Source organism: Chiloscyllium plagiosum, unplaced genomic scaffold (genome assembly GCF_037043375.1).
Source record: "Chiloscyllium plagiosum isolate Xiang-an unplaced genomic scaffold, Cpla_swu_hap1 HiC_scaffold_7, whole genome shotgun sequence".
Taxonomy (NCBI): Eukaryota; Metazoa; Chordata; class Chondrichthyes; order Orectolobiformes; family Hemiscylliidae; genus Chiloscyllium; species Chiloscyllium plagiosum.
In genome coordinates, this window is record NW_028270145.1 from 102,810,162 (window position 1) to 102,831,390 (window position 21,229).

The window sequence follows — 21,229 nt, forward strand, 5'->3', positions numbered from 1 at the left end:
ACAATATTGCACAGAACACATCACTGACAATCAATGGAGAGTATACACACATTTAACTGCAGAAAACAGCACAAAAAATGGGAGGCTTATAGCTGAGACCATCATAAATACCATCACTCCAAACAGCCTATTCTGGGAAAATTAATTCATGTTTGTACTCAATGCCAGAAGAACGTGTATGCGAAGGAGAGCATGTATGTAGAGAAGAAATTAGAATAATTGAATCTCTACAGTGCAGAAAGAGGCCATTTGGCCCATTGAGTCAGCACTGACTATCCAAAGAGCATCCCACCCAGATGCAAACCCCACCCTATCCCTTTTAACCCCACATTTACCATGGCTAATCCACCTAACCTGCACATCCCTGGACACTACAGGGCAATTTAGTATGGCCAATCCACCTAACCTGCACCGTCATACAACATTGAAACAGACCCTTTGGTACAACTCATCCACACTGACAAGACATCCTAATCTGACTTTGTCCCATTTGCCAGCATTTGGCTATGTCCTTCCAAATTCTTTCTATTCATATACCCATCCAGATGCTTTTTAAATGTTGTAATTGTACCAGCCTCCACCTCTTCCTCTGGTAGCTCGTTCCATACACACACCATCTTCTGCATGAAAATGTTACTGCTCAGGTCTTTTTTAAATCTTCTCCTTCTCAAGTTTTGAGAAGATTTGTAGCTCAGGTTGAGTTTCTGGATGTACATTTGCTAGGTGAGCTGGAAGGTTCATTTTCAGACATTTTGTATCAGGTAACATCTTCAGTGAGCCTCTGAATGAAGCACTGGTGGTATAGCCCGCTTTCTTTTAACATGTTTGAGTTTCCTTGGGTTCAATGAGCCACCACACACTGCAGCACAGAGGAACTATGCAGAGCAGAGGAAAATCACCTAAACAGTGCATTCAAAAAGAACGGGTACCCAATGAACACAGTCCGCCGATTTCTGAGCAATAAACCCAAACAAGCAGACAAAACATGTCCAAAAACCCTAGCCATTCTCCCATACATCAAAGACATCCCGGAAATGACTGACAGACTATTCAGACCCCTTGGCATCATGGTAGCCCACAAAACAGCAGCTAATAAACTTGAAAGACCCTATACAGACAACAAGCAAAACAAATGTCATTTACAAAATACTTTGCAAGAACTGTAACAAACACTACATTGGACAAACAGGCAGAAAATTAGCCACCAGCATACATGAACATCAAATAGCCACAAAATGACATGACCCTCTCTCACTAGTATCCTTACATATGGATGAGGAAGGACTCCACTTCGACAGGGGCAACACATCCATCCTAGGACAAGCCAAACAGAGACACGCATGAGGATTCCTAGAAACATGGCATTCCAACCGGAACTCTATCAACAAACGCATTGACTTTGATCCCATTTATCATCCCCTGAGAAAAAGAACAGGAAATGACATCACCAGCACAAGGAAATTGAAACATGTAAATAGAAAGTGGGCTACACCACCAGTGCTTCATTCGGACGTTCACTGAAGATGCTACCTAGTATGGTGACGAAATGTCTTAAAATGAACCTTGCAGCACAGCAAGCAAACCTACAGTGGAACCATCACGTTAGGGTGGCACGGTGGCTCAGTGGCTAGTACTGCTGCCTCACAGCGCCAGGGACCCAGGTTCGATTCCATCCTCGGGCACCTGTCTGTGTGGAGTTTGCACATTCTCCCCGTGCCTGCCTGGGTTTCCTCCGGGTGCTCCGGTTTCCTCCCACAGTCCAAAGATGTGCAGGTCAGGTGAATTGACCATACTAAGTTGCCCATAGTATTAGGTGCATTAGTCAGAGGGAAATGGGTTTGGGTGGATTACTCTTCGGAGGGTCAGGTTGGGCTGAAGGGCCTGTTTCCACACTGTCGGGAATATAATCTACATCCACACCCTTCCCCTTCTCATTTTAAACCTACACCCTCTGGTTTTGGACTCCCTCACCCAAGGAAAAAGACCTTGGTTATTCACACAATATATGCCCCTCATGATAGGTATATATGTAAATTGCATTTTATTTTTGCTGCCTTATCTATCATGACTTCATGGGCTGAATTTGGGATTTCTTGGTTCCATTTTCAGGATAAGTCAGAACCCAACATTAGCTTTGAATGCACTATCAGCATTCAACAGTGATGGAGAGTTGCATTCAATTTATGCTCTGGCAAAAGAAAGAATAGAAATTTTACGTCGATATCCAACATACTCTTTTTAAAGTGGAGTCTCTTCCTTTCAAGCTTACAACTGAAATACTGAAACATGTTACTGTCACTAAATGGTACCGAATGTCAATATTGGTAAAAAGCATTTCTGAACCTTTGTGTCAAAGTCTCAAGGCAGTCAGAGTCAACTTGTTGGCCAATCATGCTTTTCTCCTTGTCTGTATTTGTTTGTGAGCAGTGAGTATGACTTGTTAAAGCAGCATTTTTGCTGCCTATCTCATGTTGCCTGTGAGAAGCTGATGGCGTGCTGCCTTTTTTAACTCTGGGGTGCAAGGATATCCACAGTGCTGCTCAGAAAGCGTGTTTCAGAATTTTCAAGAAGACACATTGAAAGAAAGGCAAAATAGTTCCTAGTCAGGGTTTGTTTTTATTTATTCGTGGGACATGAACATCACTAGCTGGGTCAGTATTTGAACTTGCTGCTCCCCTAGCCAGGCTGTTCAAGTACAGTTACAATACTGGCATCTACCTGACAATGTGGAAAATTTCCCAGGTATGTCCTGTACATAAAAAGTAGGACAAATCCAACCCAGTCAGTTACTACCCCAGTTACTACTGTCGGTCATCAGTAAAATGATGGAAGATGTTATCAACATTGCAATCAAGCAGCACCAGCTCAGCAACAACCTGCTCGGTGATGTCCAGTTTGGGTTCGTCCAGGGCCACTCAACTTTTGACCTCATTACAGCCTTGTTTCAAATATGGGCAAAAGAGCTAGATTCCAGAGGTGAGATGAGAGTGACAGCTCTTGACATCAAGGCTGCATTTGACTGAATGTAGAATTAAGGAGTCCTGAACAAAACTGGAATCAATAGGAAAATTCTCTGGTGGTTAAAGTCATTCCTGGCTCAAAGGAAGATGTTTGTGCTTTTTGGAGGTCAGTTTTGTGAGCTCCAAGAATATATCTTCAGGTGTTCCTCAGGGTCGTATCTTGAACTGAACCACCTTAGGCAGCTTCATCAATGACCTTTCTCCATCATAAGCTCAGAAGTGGAGATGTTTGCAGATGATTGCACAATGTTCTGCACCATTCATGTTCTTCAGATACTGAAGCAGTCCATGTTCAAATGCAACATCCTGCATAATATCAAGACCTGGGTTGAAAAGTAGCAAGTAGTATTTGTGTCAAACAAATGCTAGGTAATGACCATCTCCAATAAGAAATTATCTTACCACTGCCCCTTGACATGTAAGGCTGTTACCATCACTGAATTTTCCCGTTTTCAACATCTTGGGGGTTCCTATTACCAAAAACATGACCAGACTCACTATAGAAATACAGTGTCAGAAACTAGGAATCCTGAAGTGGGTATCTCACCTCCTGACTCCCCAAAACCTGATCACCATCTACAAGGCACAATTCAGGAGTGCGATGTGATCCAGTCACCTGGATGAGTGCAGCTCCAACAACACTGAAGATGCTTGACACCATCCAGGATGAAGCAGTCTGCTTGATTGGCAGAAGCTGCTCAAATGTCTATTCCCTCCACCACTGCTACATAGCAGCATCAGTATTGATCATCCACACGATACATTGCAGAAATTCACCAAGGACGCTTAAACTGAACCTTCCAAATCCACAACCGCAATCCATCTCAAAGGACAAGGGCAGCAGATACATAGGAACACCATCAGCACCAAGTACCCCTCCATGCCACTCACTATCCGGACATGAAAATATATCACCTATTTCTTAAGTGTCACGGGATCAAAATCCTGGATTCCTCTTCCCAGTGCATTGTGCCATTGCCTACAGCAGCACATGGCATCACCAGTTCAAGAGGTTTGCTTCCTACCACCTCCTGAAATGCAGCTAGGGATGGGCAATAAAAACTGGCCCAGCCAATGATGCCTGAATTATATGAATAAGTTAAGAAAAAGCTTGAACACAAAGTTTATCCTATAAACTGTTCTTTTCCTTTGATTGTCCATAGCCAGCCCAGTCAGCTGAAAAATTCTTTACCCATGAAATATATTGATCAGTGATTCTCCCTGTGGATTGTCAACAACATAGAATCCTGTATCTGAACAAATGATTTGCGTTTTGCTCATTGGATTTTCAATGGAATCAATACTCTAGAATTGCCATTTTCACATAAATTTATACTGTTGGCTTTATAGAAAAAAAGACTAAACCAGCCAATTATTGAAGTAAACAGTAACTTCAGCAAACTTTATTCTTATGTATTTTAAAGTACAAATGTATTACAAGAGAACTGTTATATAATCTTTATTTAAAAGTCGAGCACATTTAAAAGTCAACCCCCAGATTTTTATTAAAAGCAAAGCTCTAACTTTCACTGTATCTCATGTCAGAGTTGACTCCAGTTTTTCATGACTGAATTAATTTTGTTTATTGTCCTGTGTATTTTACAGTGAAATACAATAAAATACAGTGAAAAGCTTCACTTTGGCACCAATTTAATAATTTAAGAATAAGAGAAAACAAAACGATATAGCTTAAAGAGTCAAGGACTCTCAAAGAGTCAGAGGTCAGATGACACCAGGTTGTAGTCCAACAGATTTATTTGAAATCACAAGCTTTCAGAGCGCTGCTCCTTTATCAGGTGGTGAATGAGCTGTGCTCCAAAAGCTTGTGATTTCAAATTAACCTGTTGGACTATAACCTGATGTTGTGTAACTTCTGACCTTGTCCACCCCAGACCAATACCGGCACCTCCACATCTTCAAGAGTCAGGGAATCAAGTCAAAAATTTCAGATTCAAAATATAATCTTGAAGATACTATTGATTTGATTTCACTGCTCCTGATAATGAGTATTCATAAATGCTTGAAACAGTTATACATTTAAATTTTCTATTTATTTATTTAAATTATATAATGATCAGATTAGGAATCGTAATAATTGAACCAGAATACAAAGTCCCAAACGCTATGATGCCATTCTGGTGCCTGGGTTGAGGATATCTCATCTGAATTTGAAGCAGGACCGGATAGTTCCCATTGTTATTGACCACATAGGTACCAACAATATAGGTAGAACGAGGAAAGAAGCAAATTCGTTTGATCCTGTAGATGTAGTCCATCTGGATTTCCAGAAGACATTTTACACAAAAAGTAAGATCGCATGGGTCTTGGGGTAATGTATTAGCTGAGATAGAGGTTTGGCTAACCAACGGAAAACAGAGAGTTGAGATAAATGGGTCTTTTTTCTGGTTTACATGATGTAACTAGTGGAATGCCATCAGAGTACAGTCCTTGGGTCTTAATTATTTCCAGTCTATGTTCCTGGCCTAGATGCAGTGATAAAAGAAAGTCCTATAGCCAACTTCGCACATGACACTAAAATAGGTCAGACAGTCAGTTGTAATGAAGAAATAAGAAATTTACTCATGACTATGGATAGGTTAGGTGAATGGACAAAATTTAGCAGATGGAGTTTAAGTGAATTTAAGCTGATAAATGTGAAGTTATCCATTTTATTCATAAGAGCAGAAAGTAAACTTATTGTGTAAATGGAGAGAAACTTCAGATTGCTTTAGTGAAGAGGGATCTGGGTGTACTTGTACATAATTCACAGAAAATTAGCATGCAGATGCAGCAGGTCATAAGGAAGGCAAATGGAACTTTGGCTTTTATTGCGAAAGGAATAGAATATTAAAAAATGGAGAGGTGTTGCTGCAACTGTCTAAGACGTTAATGAGTTCACATCTGGATTATTGCATACAATTTTGGACCCCTAACTTGGTGAGGGATGTAATTGCATTGGAGGCAGATCAGAGGAGGTTCACTGGATTGATCCCACAGATGAGAGATTTGTTTTATGAAGAGAGATTGAGCAGTTTAGGCCGATACACACTCAATGCGAGAAGACTGAGGGACGATCCAAAAGAGGTCTCTCAGATGCTAAAGGGAATTGACAAAGTAGACATAGAAAGGATATTTCCAGTTGTGGGGCAATCTAGAGGTCATACTTTTAGGATAAGGGGTAGCAGATTTAAAACAGAGATGAGGAGAAATTCTTTGAAATTACATGAATTTGTGGAATGCACCATCCCAGAATGTGATAGGTGCTGGGACGTGGAGTAAATTTAAGGAGGAGGTAGACAGATTTTTAATTAGTGACAGATTGAAGTGTAATGTGGAGCGGGCAGGAGAGTGGAATTGAGGCTAAGATGAGATTAGCTATGATTATATTAAATGGCAGGGCAGGCTTGAGGGGCAGGATTGTCTACTCCTGCTCCTGGTTATTATGTTCTAATGTCCTTGTGAATGTGCATTTTGTAGTGTTGTTGGTTTTTCCATATTTGATTTCAACAGGTTTATCTTGGATTTCAAAATGCCAACACTTCAAAAGCTATCCTGTTCTGATGTCTTCTGACCTGGAAAAAATTATTGCAATAATTCAACTTTTACATGAGTATGTACTATAGATAAAAGATAGTGGGTAAATTAATAATTCATAAAAATAAGGTGAGGGAAATTATACATTTAACTGAAGGTCTACATTCTCTTAATTATTTTCGTCGCAATGTGCAGACCTCTCAGGTCTGTGCGTGGCAATAACTGCACATGCAAAAATAAATGCATTGACATGCTGATTGGCATACATGGCACCGCTGAACAGCAATGCAGCTTAGAGAGAAGGATTCAGAGTTAATACAAATGTAAAAATGGATATGTGAGCCAAATGGGCCAAAAGTGATTTAACGCTTGAAATTTGTATTTCCTACAAAAGCGTATAAATTCCATTAATCTTTTTCTCAGCTGTAGCACTTTTGCCTCGTGTGTCAAGAAGGTTGTGAGTTCAACTCCAATCCTAAAGATGTGAGCTTTTTGTCTAAGCTGAGATTTCACTGCACTGCCAGGGGAATGCCGTGCTGCTGTCTTCCGGAAGTAGTGCTAAATTGCAGCCCTATTCAACCTTTCAGGTCAATGTCAAAGATTCTACAACCCTATATGATGAAGAGCACAAAAACTCTTCCCAACGCCCTGGCCAATTCTTTTACTTCTCTATCGGGAAAGCAGCTGATCGGTTTATTTATCCAAATGTTGCTCGCGAGTCCTTAGTCTGCACAGATTTGCTGTATTTCCCTACAATTCAACAATAATACACTCCAAAAGAGCATAATTAGATATGAAGCACTTTGGGACATCCTAAGGCCAAGAAAGGTATTACATTAATACATTAAAAAAAAGAAGTTTGATAGTGTGAATCACACCAGAGGGACTAGAAACCACCTACTGTTTTGGCAACACTTGCAGGGAAAGGAATTATATTGACCTTTCTGGTTGATGAACTTCCAACCAAATTGACCTGAGGTTTTCACTCCCCTTTTCTCAGCACAGATGCTATCAAACACCAGACTGTTCAGAGCCTTCTCTGTGTTCAAAATATACAAATTGCAAGTTCCTTCTTCTTGTCAGGACAACTAATAATCAAACCAGGGACCAAACCTGGTGTCTGAGTTTCAGGGCCATTTGGACAACAGGAGAGCAGGTTCTTCTCTCCAGCTCTGGTGAAAGCCTCTTGCCTTTCATTTCTTTGATAAGCTCGAATTATGATCTTAGATGTTTATTGTCTGTTATGCTCTTGTTTTTTTTTTGCAGCTTTGTATGAAAAGTCATGTGAAGCGTACAGGCACAAAGGGCAGATGTCTGACTTTTTCTCCATTGACCCAGATGGCAGCGGCCCACTGGAACCCCTTCTTGTGTACTGCAACATGACAGGTGAGCTGGCACCTTTTTTCTCTCACTTTTAATTGAACCGAAGCATTATTTACAATATCAAGGTTAACAATGTGGATAATGTTGGTCCTTTGAGTGTTTGACTTCAACGGATATGCAAAATATCAGAAAACATTACCAGCTACATGATCTATGGATTAATTTGAAGCAGAGAATTCAGGTCCTTTAGTGCCATGTGTAAAGATAATGTACATTGCACTTTAATCATATTGTTGAATGAACTATGTCTTCTGTCTAACATGAGCTTCCTGTCAGTCACACTTATTTCCTGTGTAACAACTTTGTGAATGTGAACATGCAGCCCCTGCCATCCCTTGCCAATGTCAACTATTCTGTGCCTCTTGTCAGTTTGCAACATCCCCCTTTCGCTAATCTGACAGCCCATACTCTATCCAGTCCCCATTGTCCTCTATGAACAACACTTCAAGCACGGTGTTTCAGATACCCTTCAAAGACCCCATCCATTCCAATACACTATTTGATTATTTTTGTTTGTTTATATTTTAATTCATTCCTGAGATGTGGGTGTCATTGGCCTGATCAACATTTATAGCCCATTCTATTGTTGTGTAAAGTTAAGACTCAACCACACTACTGTTAGTCTGGAGTCACATGTAGGCCAAACCAGGTAAGGATAGCGATTTCTCTAAGCAACGATAATGAACTAGTAACAATCAACAGAGATTATTTGGTCACCATTGGCTAGCTTTATATTTCAAATTTTCATTGAATTCAAATCTCACCAACTGCTACGGTGGGATTTGAACCCCTGTACTCAGGGAATTAACCAGTGATTCTGTATCACTAGTCCAGTGACATTGTCACCACTCCACCCCTCCACTAATACTGGAAGTATGAATTGGAATAAGTTTTATATTTTACTCTTTCATAGGATGTGGATGCAACTTTAACTAGTCCATAACTGATGAGACCAGCATTTGTTACTCATCCCTAATTACCCTTTAACTGAATGGCTTTGTGAGCTATTTCAGAGGGCAATTCAGGGCTACCTACATTGGCATGATAAAAATCAACAGAGAAATTTATGAGGGAAAATGAACAGATACTGAGTCTGATGACACATGTCAGCCGGACAGGGTAAAGTTAGCAGATTACCTTCCCTAGCAATGTTGATGCTTTCTTAGTTGTTTGACTACACCTTCCTTACTGAAGAAAAAAATACACTTTCCATTGAGGGCATGCAGTGAAGGTTCACCACACTGACTTCTGGGATGGCAGGTTTGTCATGTGAAATGAACAGCTGGATCAACTGGGCCAATACTCATTGCTGTTTAGCAGAATGAGGAGGGATCTCATTGAAACCTCTAAACTTCTGTTAGGAGTCTGCAGGAATGATGTTTCCCCAGGTAGTGGGGTTCAAAACATGAAGTCACAGTTTCAGTATTGTGGTAGGCCATTTCAGGCTAAGGTGAGGAGAAAATTCTTCATTCACAGGGTAGTTAACCTGAACAAACATCACCACCACTGGTCTACTGTCTCATTTCCAATTCTCCAAATGAGTTTCACTTACAGAAGGTATAATCTCTTCAAACACAAAGAGACTGGAATTGATTAAATACAAAGTAGCAAACTCAGAGGAAATGGCAAAGGTAACATTGGGAAAACAAGATGGCAATATTGGAGAGTAGGATAATGTAATGAGGGATTGAGGCTGGAAAAAAAACTGGGAAGGGAGAGGATAGAAGGGGAAAGGCAATGTTGGAAGTAAGTTAGAAAATTATGGGAAGAGGAATTGGAAATGGGAAAGAGACAATGCAACAAGATGTAGGAAGGGGATAGATGGAGACAAGATTAGACTGGGAAAGCTGAGGAGAAAAACCAAGCAAGCCAAAAGGGCAAAGCAGTAAGTAACATGGAGTTTTAACTTGGCAAAGGTTGTTCTCCATTGTATCCCTGATAAAATAAGCATGCATCTGTCATCACAAACACCATTCTATATCATTGCACAAAGGCATCTGCTTCTGTAACTGTTAAATAGATGGCATTAGTGAATAGCACAGCAGGACTCTAGTGAGAGTTTAAATTATTGAAAATCATCAGGAAGAGGAAAGGAAAATGCTTTGATTTTCCAGTGACTGTCCATGCTATCACATTGTCCATATAATTATTGCAGTGTGCCCACTATAGAGAAAAGGAATGAGCAGATTCATGGAGGCAGAGCCCAGACAGAAAGAGAGAAAGCGAAAAAGTTAGGCAGACAAACGGGCAGTTGATAGTAAGCCATGGAGGAGGAAAAACTGACAATGGGGACTATGAATTGGTGAAAATAGGTTGTCTGTGATGAAATCAGCCCACGTCATGACAGAGCCTAGGATGTGGGGTAGGTGAAGGACATAGTTGGGGGTGTTCAGCGTTTAAAATTGTTGAACTTGACATTGAGTCCTGGAGGCTGCAGAGCTCCTGATTGCAAAATGAGATCATATTCCCTATCATGTCCGCCTATCTGCTCGCACCATCCCCTCCCTCTCAAAATCCCTGATAGCAGCATATATACCACCTTTCCATAGCTATTGTCCCTTCAGAAGGGTCACTGGACTCAAAATACTAACTGAAACTAAAAGAGAAAACGCTGGAAAATCTCAGCAGGTCTGGTAGCTTTGACAAAGCTTTGACAAAGGGTCAGTTAGATTTGAAATGTCAGCTCTTTTCTCTCCTTCCAGACGCTGCCAGACCTGCTGAGATCTTCCAGCATTTTCTCTTTTGGTTTCAGATTCCAGCATCCGCAGTAATTTGCCTTTATCAAAATACTAACTGTTTTCTCTCCACACATGATGCCAGACCCTGCTGAGTTTCTCCAATGATTTCTGTTTTTGATTCAGATCTCCAGCAATCCTTTGTTTGTTATAGGTAGTGAAGTGGGCTGGAAGTCCAAGAGTACCTCTGATTGTATTGAATGGTTGAACAGGCTCATTAGTTATATGGCTCACTTCTGCTCTTACATCCTCTGTTCTTCTGACCCCGTATTGTCTATTGTTCTGAGTTATGGGAAAAGCTACAAATTCATAAAAGGCGTCAAAGTCAATCTATGCTTTTAAGGACATCAGCTTAATATAATTCCTCTGATAGTTGGCGATTGTTCATTTTAATGTTGATAATTTCCACAGCAGAGCCAGTGCAAGTTTTGAGGGAAATGTACAGAAACAATTTCAGCCTTTGCTGCTCCAAAATCAGGAAGAAACTATCAAAGGAATGGCATCAAAACAAACTGTTCGTTAAAGACAAGCCAAAGGGAAGTATTCATTCAATGGCAGCATATTGACTCAATGAACCAAACTAGAATATATTTCCCTGTCCTGCTGATGGGACAGTAATGTTGCAAAACTCTACTGTTTAATAGATAAAAAGATACTTTTAAATTAGTTCTTCGTGAAACAATTCAGCAACATTACATATCCATTTGATGTCAGTAACATCACATTTTCTTCAATTTTCTGCGACCCATTGTTATTTTAAGGTTCTTGTATGGCTGCACAGAAAGGATTGGACTGTCATAGCAGTCAAGATTTAATCTAGCAAATGTCTGAACACTTTTATATTTTCTGATTGTACATGATGAGCAGCAAGTGTGACAAGCAATGTCAGTGCAGTGTCTCACTGAGATTGCACTCGCCTCAAAGAGATGAAAATGAAAACCGCCCATTTGTACCTTTTACATTTATCAATAAGAAGGATGGCAATGGGACAATGAGGCCTGTTTTCTCTCTTTTGGTGGCAATTGTCAACATTGCTTACATTCATCTAAAGTTGAAGTAACTAAAATTTGCATTCTGGCCTTCATTGCAAGAGGATGCAGTGGGGGATGTCTTCCCCAACTGGACAGGACATTGGCGAGACCAAAACCGGAGTATGGAGTAACACGGTGGCTTAATGGTTAGCAGTGCTGCCTCATAGATCCAGATTTGATTCCATCCTTGCGTGACTGTCAGTGTGAATTTGTACATTCTCTTTGTTTCTGTGTGGGTTTCTTCTGGGTGCTCGGTTTCTTCCCATAGTCCAAAGAAGTGCATGTTAGGTGGATTAGCCATGCTAAATCACCCCTAGTGTCCAGGGTTGTGCAGGTTAAGTTGGTTAGCCATTGAAAATGCAGGGTGACAGGAATGAGATAGGGTGGTGGGTCTGGGTGGGCTGCTCTTTAGAGGTTTTGTGTGGACTCGATGGGCAGAATGGCCTGCTTCCACACTGTCGGGATTCTATGCTACTTGAGGAGGGAGATCCTTACATTCAAAGCTGTTGAGAGATGGTCATTCCGGTCCAGTACTGCAGAAAAGTCAAATTGAACTCAAAATATTAACTCTTTCTCTCTCCACAAAGACTGTTAGCCTCATTAGGTTGCTTTAATTCACTTGTGGGATACAAGCATTGCTGGCTGAGCAGTATTTCTATGCCTGCCCCTAGTTACTAACCACAACATTCTCAAAGGCAACCAGAGATAGACAATAAAAATGCTGGCTCAGTCACAAGTGAACAAAAAATGGAAACCTACTGAGTTTCTCCAACACTTTGTTTAATTTTGCTTTGAGTTTGCAATTGGTGTGGTATTTTGTTGTTATCCTTCCTCTCCAAGTGTCCTTCACTTACCAACCCTCCCATCAGCGGTATAAGTTGGTCCCTTGCTTGTTCTTGACCATCTCCCTTTGAATTCCCTTCATGTATTTGATAAAATAATTGCCTAAAGCTGATTTCACAGCCACAGCTTCTTCCTCACCGACTGTCTCTGGCTGTGCCTTACCCCACACAGTCTCGAAGTGAAGATCCATCCTTTATGTTTCAAAACCAGACAAGATTGCAGGTATCTCCTCTGAAAGCTGCGTCTACTGCATCCTGGGATCCATGCTGAGTATCATAAAGAGCAATATGCATACTTTCACCTTCTTTCTTCATCAGCACTGCCTTACACTATGTAAAAGCCATCCCAGTCCCCAATTTCAATTCATTCTTTCTCATTCAATAGTTTAACAAGGAATATTTTGTCTTCAGCATTAAAGAACGCATGCTCCAAAGCCTCCACCAGGAATGATGCCTCTCTGGATTCTTCTACTTCCCATACCATCTGACTGCATCCCATCTTCTAATCTCACCTCTTGCTGTGTATTCATTGTACTGTCTGACCTTCTCCTCACTGGTACTGAATGATATGTGATCAGCAAAGGACTGAGCTTGATCTAGTTGTGCTGCCACCTCCATGTATTTTAGACACAACATGATATGAACACTTTTTCCGTTGCCTTTGCTTCTGTGCTCACTTCTTTGGACAAGAGTCCACTCATCGATACATGTGCCGCTTTGCCATCTCCAGTGCTGTGCCACCACACGGAGCCCTCTTTCTGGCTTTCAATCCACCCTTGATCTCTTCACTGAGCGTTAATGATGTAACATCAGCAGCCTTAACTTCTCTGATATCCTCACCCACTTGAACCTTTTGAACTTGTTGTAGACTGTTTACTCAAATCTAACTTTGACTGTGTTATCGAGCCTGCTGACAAGGGGTGCTGCTGTTGTCACCTGGCACCTTGACCTGTACCCTGCGAAGACTTCATGCCAACTCTCAGGCACTTCTTCCTATCTCCCCCTGCACCACGACCCCATCATTGAACATCAAGCTGTTGTTTCCACGCCTGTCACTGACCTCATCACCTCTGATGATCTTCCCCCCAGCACAATTTCCCATCTCTTAGCCCTCTCACCCCACGAAACCTACTTCTACCACCTTCCCAAAATTTACAAAGAGTCAGATGCATTCTTTGAGGCCATTCCTGCCAATTAAATGATTTCTTCCTGGTTTGAACATATTTTACCTCTTCTCACTTACATTCATGATTCTTCTGATACTTTTTGTTGAATCCACAATTTCCCATTTCCTGATCTCGTCCCCTTTTCACCATGGAGGTACAATTCCTCTGTATGTTCATTACCCACCAGGATGGGTCTGACAGTTCTCCACTTCTACCTTGGAAAGACGCCTGAACAGATTCCAACCATCACTACCTTCCCTCACTTGACTGAACTGTTCTCACTTTGATTCAGTATGTGGATGTACGTACAAGAGAAGGTGCAAAACTTGACCTACTCTTGGGAAATAAGGCAGGGCTGATGACTGAGGTGTCGGTGGGGGAGCACTTTGGGGCTAGTGGCCATAATTCTATTAGTTTTAAAATAGTGATGGAAAGGATAGACCAGATCTAACAGTTGAAGTTCTAAATTGGAGGAAGGCTAATTTTGACGGTATTAGACAAGGACTTTCAAAAGCTGGTAAAGGGATGGCTGGAAAATGGGAAGCCTTCAGAAATGAGGTAACAAGTGTCCAGAGACAGTGTGTTCCTGTTAGGGTGAAAGGAAAGGCTGGTAGCTGTATGGAATGCTGGATGAGTAGAGGGATTGTGAGTTTGGTTAAGAAAAAGAAGGAAGCATATGTCAGATCTAGACAGGAGAGATTGAGTGCATCCTTAGAAGAGTATAAAGACAGTAAGAGTATACTTAAGAGGGAAGTCAGGAGGGCAAAAAGGAGACATGAGATAACTGGCAAATAGGGTTAAAGAGAATCCAGAGGGTTTTACAAATACATTAGGGACAAAAGGGTAACTCGGGAGAGATTAGGGCCCCTCAAAGATCAGCCAGGCGGCCTTTGTGTGGAGCTTTTATTGAGACTGATTAGTCATTTTTGTTAAGTACAGAAACCTGGTCCAGGCTGTCTGTCAACTTGGATCTGCAAGTCAGGTAAATTTGGGAATTTTGTGCACATTTTCAAATCTTTAACATTAATGATGACTCCAGGCATAACTAGAATTGGTTTCCTACATGCTTTCATCGTGAGGCATGATACACCATCACTGTTTCAGAGCAAGAGCTGTGAGTATGGGTCCCTAGAAATGCTGGAACAAGGAATGTTCCACACACCCCACATAGAGAAACATAACAGGGACCCACCATTGATTTGGGGAAAGTGAGATGATTTAAAGGAGTTGTTACAAAGTCATAGAGATGTACACACACAGAAACAGACCCTTTGGTCCAACTCGTCCATGCCAACCAGATATCCCAACCTAATCTAGTCTAATTTGCCAGCACTTGGCCCATATCCTTCTAAACCCTTCCTATTCATATACCCACCCAGATGCCTTTCAAAAATTGTAATTGTACCAGCCTCCCAGACGAAGTGGTGCAGGCTGGTACAATTGCAACATTTAAAAGGCATTTGGATGGGTATATGAATAGGAAGGGTTTGGAGGAATATGGGCCGGGTGCTGACGGGTGGGACTAGATTGGGCTGGGATATCTGGTCGGCATGGATGGGTTGGTCCGAAGGGTCTGTTTACATGCTATACATCTCTATGACTCTATGACTCTACTTCCTCTGGCAGCTCATTCCATACATGCATGACCCTTTGCATGAATAAGTTGCCCCTTAGGTCCCTTTTAAGTCTTTGCCCTCTCACCCTAAACCTACACCCTCTAGTTCTAGACTCTCTCAACCCAGGGAAAAGACCTTGTCTATTTGCATAGCTTACAGTAGCTGCTGAAATAAAGATAATTTGGTTTTCTTTAAGCTTAACTTGGCTTTTACTGCAAACAACAGAGAGATCCCCTAAGCTGATAGTGGTCTGAAGGCTTCTCTTGTTTACACCCGAGCTGTTCAGCTACCTGGGAACCAATCACATAGCTGACGGCAACTGATGACCTTTGTTATTGATAACCAGTCACTAGTTCACAGAACAATTAACTAATTGTACCATCCAAGGCTCCACCTATACACATCCACTCAGCTCCCGTTTGTCAGCAACCAAGTTGCTGGGTGAATGGTACTCACAAAATACGTAACAATTCTCCAACAACCCTCAGTTTTTAAAACAATCCCATTCTCATTTCAGTCCACAATTAGAAACACAGGAACAATAAAGGAAAGACACGGTCTTTATAGATGTCTTTGGTGCTCCTTACTGCTCTCATCCAGAATTGGAAGAATGCATTGATTTTGCTTCCAATTTCCATCCCTCTTTCACCTAGTCCATCTCTGACTCTTCCTTCCCTTTCTGGATTTCATTGTTTTCATTTCTGGTGATCATCTGATCACCAATATCCATCACAAACCCACTCACTCTCACAGTTACCTCGACTGCACTTCCTCATACTCTGCTTCCTAAAATGACTTCATTCCATTCTCCCGGTTTCTCTGCCTGTGTCTCCACAGATGCAATGATGCCACTTTCCAGTGCATTGCCTGTGACATGTCTTCTTTGTTCCTCAACTGAGGATTTCACCCCCGCTGCATTTGACAGGTTGATAACGAGGACAGTCAGCTCCTTAAAGTTTTTGGCCATCCCTGCTAACATCTCCAGATGAGACTCAATGTCAAATTCTGTTTGTCAGTGCTCCTGTGAAGTGCCTTCTGACAGTTTTGCAGGAATTCTATAAATGTGTTGTTCATTGATGCCGAAAAACGTAGGGGCCCCTCATGACTATTCTGATGCTACCGGAGTTGACATTGACTTCTTACCGAGATTCCTGCTGTGACAAGGTAATGATTATGGCAGGGGCAAGGTTATGCAAGTCAGGAATGCTACTTTTCAGCCAGATCCAAAAAGCAATAGACAAGTCATTTGTGGACTGACATTGGCCTGAAGGAAACCTTCTGCCTGTTTCATGATTTGAAAGGGAAGTCACTTTTCAGAATGCTGAAATGTATCTCGAGTTGTTGCCAAGAAGAAAAGTAATTGAAATTTAATTACCCTGGGCAGCTAAATCTGGAATTAAATCTAGAATAAAAATGTGCACGTGTAGATAAGCTCACTTGAGGTTTGTTCCTAAATGCAGCAATCTTAATTCAGCTTGAAAATATATCAATGATTGAAATCACATTCCTACTTTACAACAGTGATTCACCTTCAAAAGTGATTCATTGCTTGTGGAGTGTCATGAGGCTCTATGTATTTGCAAGTCTGCTTGTGTATTTATCATACAGCTGTAGATGTTTGCTAATAAGGCATAATGTAAATGTGAAAATGGGGTCAAGTATGATTTTGGAGGATACCAGAATAAGACTGCCTGCTTTAGCTCTGCTAACATTCTGGGCTCTGATGCAATCATTGCTTAGAGTCATTCACTGATTTCAAATTACATTCTAATTGAGTGAAGAGGTAATATTGGTCTTAGCAAAAGTGCAACACAGGCTCAAAACAGATAGATATCCCTTTTTACACCTTGCAGCATGGATAGGTGAATAACCAAAGACTTTACCCCAGAATGGGGGAGACCAGAGTTAGAGGGCTTGGCTTAAGGTGAGAGAGGAAAGATTTAATAGGCACCTGAGGGACAGCTTTTTCACAGATGGTGGTGCATATATGGAGTGAGTTGCCAGAGGACATAATGGAGGCTGGTACAATTACAATGGAACTGAATGGGTATATGACTCGGAAGGGTTTTGAGGAATATGGGACAAGTGCTGGCAAATGGGACTAGATTAGGTTCGGATATCTGATCGGCATGAATGAGTTGGACCGAAAGGTCTCTTTCTGTGCTGTATATGTCTATGACTCTGTGTCAACACGACTGTCAAGAAAGCACAACAATGTTTTTACTTCTCAGGAAGCTAAGGAAATTTGGCATGTTTGTAAAGACACTGTCCAATTTGTACAGATGCATTATAGAAAGCATCCTATCTGGATGTATCGCAGCGAGGTTTGGTAATTGCTCTTCCCAAGACCACAAGAAACTACAGAGAGTCATGAACACAGCCCTGTCCATCACACAAACCAGCCTCCCACCCATTGACTCCATCTATACTTTCTGCTGCTTCTGGAAAACAACCAACATAATCAAAGACACTTCCCTCTATGGTTATTCTCTCTTCCATACTCTTCCATCAGGTAGAAGATCTAAAAGTTTGAATGCATATCCCATTAGATTCAAGAACAGCTTCTTCCCCACTGTTATCAGACTTATGAACATACCTGTCAAATGTTGACATTGTTCTCTCTTTCTTGCACCTTCTCTCTGGCTGTAACACTGTATTCTGCACTCGGTTCTGGTACTCTGATGCATATTGTATAGTTCAATCTGCCGATAAAGCATGCAAAACAACACCTTTCACTGTGTCCCAGTACATGTGACAATAATAAATCAAATTAAATCAAATCCGAAAGGACTAAAACATAATCTTATGGATGGGTAATTATCTATTCTGAAGAAGATTCTCCAGACCCGAGACATTAACTTTGCTTTCGCTCCACACACCTGCTGAATTTTTCCAGCAATTTCTGGTTTTGTGGCAGATATCAAAGTTGTTTATTTTGTGCAGCAAAGTTCATTATAATTCCTGAGAGATTCTGAATATTTCAACTTCAACATTTGATTATTAGCCTCATTTGAGGCTGCATCTTACATGCCAGCATTGCTGACACGCCACAGTTGAAGACTATCTGTAGTGGAGAAACTGTTCTACCCTTCCAGAAATCTCCTTAAACTTGCTCAGTATTCTCACAAATTTCATTCCTTATTCCTATAAAACTGCAAGTGTGCAGAAGCAAATTGACACTTTCAACTTGAATCACCACAATGTTGAAATCACGCTTCCCTTTTCTTGCACTGATCTTAAAATGCAATTATCATTGCGTTGGAAACATTGGAGTGGTCACTGGACTGATAAACTGGAAGCCTAGATTGATGCTCTGAGGACAGAAGCTCAAATCTCAAATCATGGCAGCTGGTGAAATCTAAATTGATTAAATAAAATATGGAATATAAAGCTGGCCTCAGTCATGGTGATCATGACAACTATCATTGATTGTTGTAAAGAGCCATCTGGTTCACTAATGTTGTTAAAATCTGTCATTATTATTGAGTCTGACTGATGTGCGATTCCAAACCCACAGCAATGTGGTCAACTCTAAAGTGACCTAGCAAGGGCAATTAGGGATGGGCTACAAACTCCAGCCTTTTCAGTGATGCATCCACATTCTATTATCAGTTCTGTTTCACTCCTTCTAACTCTGACAGAGTCCAGCCCCATGGACTTTGTTTTTTTTTAACTTAAGCTCACCAATAAGGACAGCCATGACTATTTGAATCTTTATCAACATGTAATATGCTGCGCTGGAACATGACATGTAATTAGCTGGAGACATACGTTAGGAGAGTAGTTTGCACTCTTCCTTGCTAATTGATGTCAGTGGGAATAATGAGTGATGGCTACAGGCTCTATAACAAGAGTCTTTTTCTTTGACATAATGTAGAAATGACAAGCTGCATCAGATATCCGACTTTGCTTCCTATCTTCAAAAAAAATATGACATATCAAAACATCCACTGCAGCTTGGAGGCAACAATACAAAACAAGTGTGATTTAGATTCTGAGCACTACTTTAAACATGCATACAGATGACTGGCAGTAACCACCTCACTGGCAAGAGAGAACAGTTGCACACTGCTGTACGTTCAAATGTTGCTGATCGAGAAGCCCATGTAATGGATTAAGATGTCTGCAGAATTCCAGCAAGGTTAAGAAGGAGCAGATGAGAAGATGAGATCAGGAAGCAAGGTGACGGCAACGTTAGATCTTAAACTTTCTTTGGATTGGAGGGAAAAAAAGAGAGCGAAATCATTACTGAATTTTATCAAAGAATGAGTTCAAATACATGACACCAGATTTGATCTGACCTTCAGCAAAGTAAAGACATGGAAGGAGGAAAAGTTGGAAAGCAGTTTACATGGAGCTTAAGAAGAGAGGGTTGGGTGAGGATTAATTTTAAGTTCTATAGAAAACGTCAAGAAGGATGAGAAAGATTGTGTCAGACAATGCTTCTTCAGATGTCTTACTACATTAAAAGCACTATGTAAAGGCACGTTGCTGTAAGATATATGACATGAATTTTGGAGTCACCGGTGGTGCTTGCTGCTGGTACAGCCATAGTCATAGAGATGTACAGTATGGAAACAGTCCCTTCAGTTCAAGTCATCCCCGCTGACCAGATATCCTAAACTAACCTAGTCTCATTTGCCAGCATTTGTCCCATATCCCTCTAAACCCTTCCTACAGATGTATCCATCCAGATGCCTTTTTGCATGTCATGATTACACCAGCCATAGTGTATGAATAACAAAACAAAACATCTACCACTTCCTCTGGCAGCTCATCCCATACACGCACCACCCTTGTCAAGTGAATATCAATATCAACCCTCTAGGATCCTGGAAGTAAGACTTTTCCTGATCTTGAGGGAGAATTCCCTCCTGTTGGGGGTCACTGCAGGGTCAAAGAGCAACAGGTGAGTTCAGGTAAAAGTGGCAGGCCATACACTCACTGCATCTCAGTGACCAAGATAGAAAGCTGCAGGAGTAAAAAGATATCCAAAAAATACATTAGGCTGAAACTTAGGGTTTTTGTTTTGGCTAAGTCCAGTTTACGGTAATTTTTTTGGAGGGATTCCCACCATGAGGTCTAACATATGCTCTCACCCTATCTTACCATTCTCACCTCATTAATCACCGACCACACCCGTATGGCATCTCTCCCCTTCGATTTCCATGCCATCTTACCACATCCCCTCCCAGAACAACGCGCTGCTCGGTGGATATGCACCAAAACACTTGTGCCTGTGCCATCTTTAAAAGCCCATTGTGCACCCAGTCGAGCACCGTCAGTCCAGAGATGCCCCTGATATTTTTTCCCAGCCATGGCACACAGCAGGAAGACAGCACCCCGCTTTGAGAGTAGAGTCCTGGAGTCATTGCTGCACATGGGACTTCCTCCTCCCACAGTTGGACCAAATACACAGACCATACCAGCCTACTCTGAAGTTGCCACCTAGGGAAGAGTATTCTTACTCATCTGGAGGAATGCTCTATTAAGATGACCTTCTCACTTCACTTGTTTAAGTGCTGCCATCTTCTCTCTGATGTCTCACACTCAGAGAGTCAAACAACTCTTAACCTCCTACATTTCTGTGAAAAAGGTGCCAGCTTACCCACCTCTCTTTATAAATTTTACCCTCCATTCCCAGCAACCTCCTGGTAAATCTCTTCTGAACCCTCTCCAGCTTGAGAATATCCTTCTTATAACAGGGCAACCAGAACTTGACACAGTAATCCAGAAAAGGCTTCACCAATGTCCTGTACATCCTCAACATAATGTCCTGGCTCCTACATTCAAAGGGGCAAAAGTGAGGACTGCAGATGCTGGAAACCAGAGTTTAGATCAGAGTGGTGCTGGAAAAGCCCAGCAGGTCAGGCAGCATCCAAGGAGCAGGAAAATCGACATT

General features: G+C 41.4%; 1 protein-coding gene across 3 annotated transcripts in view; it reads left to right on the forward strand.

The window, feature by feature from the left end:
* Positions 1-21,229, forward strand: part of LOC122551780 (contactin-associated protein-like 5) — a 1,290,980-nt gene that overhangs the window by 811,483 nt on the left and 458,268 nt on the right. For all 3 annotated transcript variants that reach the window (XM_043694243.2, XM_087989330.1, XM_043694244.2), the window contains one exon: positions 7,821-7,940. In XM_043694243.2, coding sequence (XP_043550178.2) covers positions 7,821-7,940 — 120 coding nt within the window. The remainder of the gene's footprint in view (positions 1-7,820; positions 7,941-21,229) is intronic.